General features: G+C 59.3%; 1 protein-coding gene across 1 annotated transcript in view; it reads left to right on the top strand.

Moving 5' to 3' along the window:
- Positions 1-4631, top strand: part of VOLCADRAFT_87478 (dynein heavy chain 4) — a gene marked incomplete at both ends in the record, with an annotated part of 57082 nt that overhangs the window by 33851 nt on the left and 18600 nt on the right. Inside the window, 8 exons of the mRNA XM_002947232.1 lie at positions 448-539; positions 803-929; positions 1205-1383; positions 1573-1799; positions 2481-2655; positions 3012-3120; positions 3618-3758; positions 4295-4527. Of these exons, the coding sequence (XP_002947278.1) occupies positions 448-539; positions 803-929; positions 1205-1383; positions 1573-1799; positions 2481-2655; positions 3012-3120; positions 3618-3758; positions 4295-4527 (1283 nt within the window). The remainder of the gene's footprint in view (positions 1-447; positions 540-802; positions 930-1204; positions 1384-1572; positions 1800-2480; positions 2656-3011; positions 3121-3617; positions 3759-4294; positions 4528-4631) is intronic.

Here is a 4631-nt window from a genome sequence, read left to right as displayed (position 1 = left end):
CAGGACTTGTTATTAGTGGCCGCCATGGGCCCCCCTGGAGGCGGTCGGGACCCCGTGACCAACCGCTTCACCCGCCACTTCGTCACCCTGTGCTTGCCCGAGGTGGGGGGAGGGAATGCGGGGTGGGGGGAGGGGATGAGGGGTGGGGGAAAGGAGGGACAAGGTGTGGTGCCTTTCCTGTAGTACGGGTTTTCCCTTAACCGCCTATCTCTCAGACCTCTCCCTTCCCCTCTTCCCCCCCTGGTTCCCCCCAGCAGCCCTACCCACGTCTCGACCCGCACCAGGCCAACCCCCCCCGGGCACCTTGGGCCCCTCTTACCGCTGCCATTCCCTTTCGCCCCCCCCCCGCGTGTGCCCGTATGTGTATTGTGTGTATTTGTGTATGTATGTATGTATGTACGTATGTATGAATGTATGTATGAATGTTCCCTGGCTTCCCCTGCACAGGCCACTCGCTCCACTCTGGCGCACATATTTGGGACCATCCAGGGCTGGTTCCTGACCACACGGGGGTTTCCACAACCCGTCGTGGAACTCAGGTGAATGTATATGTGTGTGTCGTACCAAGGGGAAATGGACGGGGAGATGGAAGGGGAATACGCGAGGGGCTTGGCGCTGGGTGGTTAATTGGGTGGGTGATAGTGGTTGGTTGGTTGGTTGGTTGGTAATGAGTGGTGGATAGCGGATTGGAAAAGTTGGTTGTTAGCCGTATTGATTTCTGGAGGGAGGGAGGGGGCTGGTTACCGCGGACAGCTTTCATGGTGCCTTGACGAGTGCTGTACATGTCGTATATCGTACACAGGGACGCAGTAATTGCTGCCACGCTGGACGTGTACGGCGCTGCCGTATCTCAGCTACTTCCCACACCCACCAAGAGCCACTACACCTTCAACCTGAGGGATTGCTCCAGAGTCGTACAGGGCATGCAGGTTCGTACAGGGCATTGCCGTACAGGGAATTCGGCGGGTAAGTGTGCACTCTCTGGCCCCCTTCACCCGCCACACTTCGCTAACCTCCACCGCCGGGGCTTCAGGTCGCTGCCCCCCAGTAAAACCCATATGCATACAACCCCCCTACTCTCCTCCCCTACCTCTCTCTTACCCCCTTCATCCACTCCCAATTGCAAACCCCCAAAAAACTGTTCCCCTCACTCCCGCCCCCGGGCCCCCTCCCGCCCCTCCGCAATCCAAAACCCAACGTCCAGGCCCAGGACGCGGATGCGCTGCGGGAGTCCGCTGCGTTGATGCGGCCCTTTATTATTGGGGGTGGTGGTGGTGGAGGGGGTGGTGGAGGGGGAGGGGGTGGCGCTCTGAGTGATGCCGAGCTGGTGTGTGCCCACCTGCGCTTGTGGGTGCATGAAGTGCTGAGGGTGTTTTACGACAGGTGAGCGACTCAAGAAAGGCGGGGAGAGAGGGAGGAAGGAGAGGGGAGGAGGGGGAAAGAGGGGGAAAGAGGGGGTATAGGGGGAGGGAAGGGGGAGGGAGGATCAGTGGGGCGGGGGCATGTCGGTAACCGCGGGAAGATCTCTCCCCCACGGCCCCCTTGGCCCTCCCATTCCTTGTACGGCAACAGGCTGGTGGAGGTTTCGGAGCAGCAGTGGCTGCTGGACCTGCTCCGGGACCTGACGCAGAAGCATTTCCGTGTGCGACTGGACGAGCTGCTGGCGCACTTGGCTCGGTGGCGGGACGAGCAACCTCAACCCCCAACCTCCCCAACCGCGGGTGTTGGTGACGTGGCTAATCCGGACAGCATTCGTCGCTGTCTGTTTGGGGACTACATGACGGATACGGATGCGGAAGGTATGTGTTTGTGCGTATGTATGTATGTATGTACGTATGTATGTACGTACGGTGCGGGCGTGGAGGGGCGTAGCTTCGGAGCTGAGCAATTGGGATGGACGAGCGTAACTTCAAACTGTGTGTCAACCCCCCACATCATCGAACACTTTTCCGTCCTCTGTCGCTACAGACTAGAAATTTGAATTTAAAAAAATCCAATATAAAATATCTCTGTCTGTCTGTCTGGCTGGCTAGACGCCTCCTGGGATCCCAACCCCCCACTCACCAACTTCCCCAACCCCCCCGGGTATCAAATGCTGCCCCTAGTGCGCTACACCCCACCCCACCTTCCCCAACCCAGCCACACCAAAAGGGAGGGCGATGGCGCGTCCATCAGCCTTTATACCTTTATTGCTTCCCGGCAGCCCTTCGCCGCCACTTCCCCCTCCTCTCCCCCCATTGCCTTCCAAAAATATATTCCTGTACGGCAGTATCAGTATCTTGTCCAGTCCTGGAGGAGTATCCGCGTCTATCTCTGGTCCAATGTGCTTTCAAAGAGCAGTCAGTGGTTCGTCTTACCCCTCTCCAAACTACCTTTCAACCGCTTTAAGGTCGCTCCCGCCAGCTCGTCCCCTTTCTTACATCCATCCCCTTCCCCCCTCCGCCTCAACCCCCTTCCCCCCTTCCCCCTTCCCCCCCAAGGCAACCCCCGGCCCTACCTGGAAATCCCCTCCCCCCCCGAGGCCGCCACTCGCCTGGAGGACCTGCAGGCGGATTACAACGGCCTGGGGGGGGCGGGGGGAGGGGGGGCTCCCAGACAGAGGCTGCAGCTGGCTGTGTTTTTGTACGCAGTTGAGCACGTGACACGAATTGCCAGGTGCGCGTGTGCGTGTTTATGTGTGTGTGTGTGTGTGGGCTGGGGGATGGTGGGGAAAAGGGTGTATGTATGTGTGTATGAATGTCCTGACACAGGGCGTAGACGTGAGCAGGCGCTGGATAGGGGCGGCTGCCGCCGTATGAGTGCCGGCTGCACGGCATCGTTTGTGCATATATAACACAGAAGATGTATACATATATATACATATATACATGTATGCATGTATACATATATACATATATTTGCCGTACATTTGGATTACAATCATTTCACCAGGAAACCGCCCTCCCACGGTTCCCCCCCTCCCCGTCCCTCTTACCCCTGATGGATGTCCCCCGGGGCTGCCGTACTCCCAGGGTTTTACGGCAGGAGGGCGGTCACGTGTTGTGTGTGGGTGTGGGGGGCAGCGGCAGGAGGAGTCTGGCCAGGCTCGCGGCCTTCATCTGCGGCATGGACTCTTTCCAGGTACGGCTGGGGGGTTTTGGGGACTAAGAGGCGTCGGTTGGGGTGGGGGAGATGAGGGGGGAAGAAAGGGAGCGGGAAAGGGTACTTTACGGGGTGTGTATATATGTATGTGTGTATGTATGTGTGTGGGGGGGGGAAAAGGGTTACCTTGAGGGGGTTGAGGCCGCACTCACGGCAGCGGCCCCCTCCCCATCGCTATAGACATTGGCAATTGCCGTCCCTCTCCCTCCCCTACCCGATACCCGTGGTCCAACCCAGCCTCCCGCCTTTCTCACCCCCCCCCCGCCGTCTTCTCCCACCCGTCCTCCTCTTCCCCGCTCGTGTTGCGCACTTGTCACCTGCACGACTTCTCCCGCGCCTCTCCTAGCCATCGCCAATGCCGCCTCTCCTTCAACCCCCAACCCCAACCCCAACCCCCACCCCCCTACCCCGCCCTCACCCCCGCCCTCACCCCCGCCCTCACCCCCGCCCTCACCCCCGCCCTCACCCCCCCCCAGGTGGAGATCAGTCGCAGCTACGGGCTGTCCGAGTGGCGCGAGGACCTCCGTCGCCTCACTCGCAGTGCGGGGGCGGGGGAGAAACCCACCGTGTTTCTGTTCGGAGACAGCCAGGCGGCACAGGAGGCGTTTGTAGAGGACGTGAACAGCCTCATCAACAGCGGGGAGGTACGTGTAGGCGGGTGTGTGTATGTATGCATGTATGTGTGTTTGTGTGTAGGCGTGTGTGTGTATGTGTGTATGTATGTGTGCTTGTGTGTAGGCGGGTGTGTGTATGTGTGTATGTATGTGTGCTTGTGTGTAGGCGGGTGTGTGTATGTGTGTATCCATGTGTGTTTGTGTTGCGTTTTTGATTACTCTGAGCCCCGCGATACGGGAACAGGCCGAAGTGGGTGCGACCGAATAACTTCATACTGATGTGAGCTCCGAAGTCACCCCAGGTGAACGACATGTGTAAAAGCCCTCTCCCCTTGTAGACATAGAGTGAGAAAGCACCTAAAGCGCCGTGCACTCTAAACCTGCCTAGGCGCGGAGGACTTCGGTCTTGGTTTCCTGCGCTTACATCTACGAGCTCTTCATAACACACTTCTAATCAGCATCTATTTGACTAATTCAAGCAGCTATGTAAATATATACATAGAGGTTATACACACACACACCCTCCCCCCCCCCTCCAGGTCCCCAACCTATTTCCCCACGAGGAACGCGCCGCCATCTGTGAGGCCGTCCGTACGGCAGCCCGCAAGGCCGACCCCTCCGCCCCCGACACCCCCACCGCGCTGTGGTCGTACTTCGTGTCCCGGTGCCGAGCCAACCTGCACGTGGTGCTGGCATTCAGTCCCGCGGGGGGCGCCTTTCGGGAGCGTCTCAGGAAGTTCCCGTCGCTGGTCAACTGCTGTACGATTGACTGGTAGGGGCTGGCCGGGGGGGGGAGGGGAAGAGGGAGAGGGGGGGGAAAGAGGGGGAGGGAAAGAGGGGGGGGGAAAGAGGGGGGGGGGAAAAAGGGGGGGGAAA

Source organism: Volvox carteri, assembly GCF_000143455.1.
Source record: "Volvox carteri f. nagariensis unplaced genomic scaffold VOLCAscaffold_5, whole genome shotgun sequence".
NCBI classification, from domain to species: Eukaryota; Viridiplantae; Chlorophyta; class Chlorophyceae; order Chlamydomonadales; family Volvocaceae; genus Volvox; species Volvox carteri.
The sequence above is the reverse complement of the archived record's forward strand: the minus strand, read 5'-3'. Positions and strand labels throughout refer to the sequence as shown.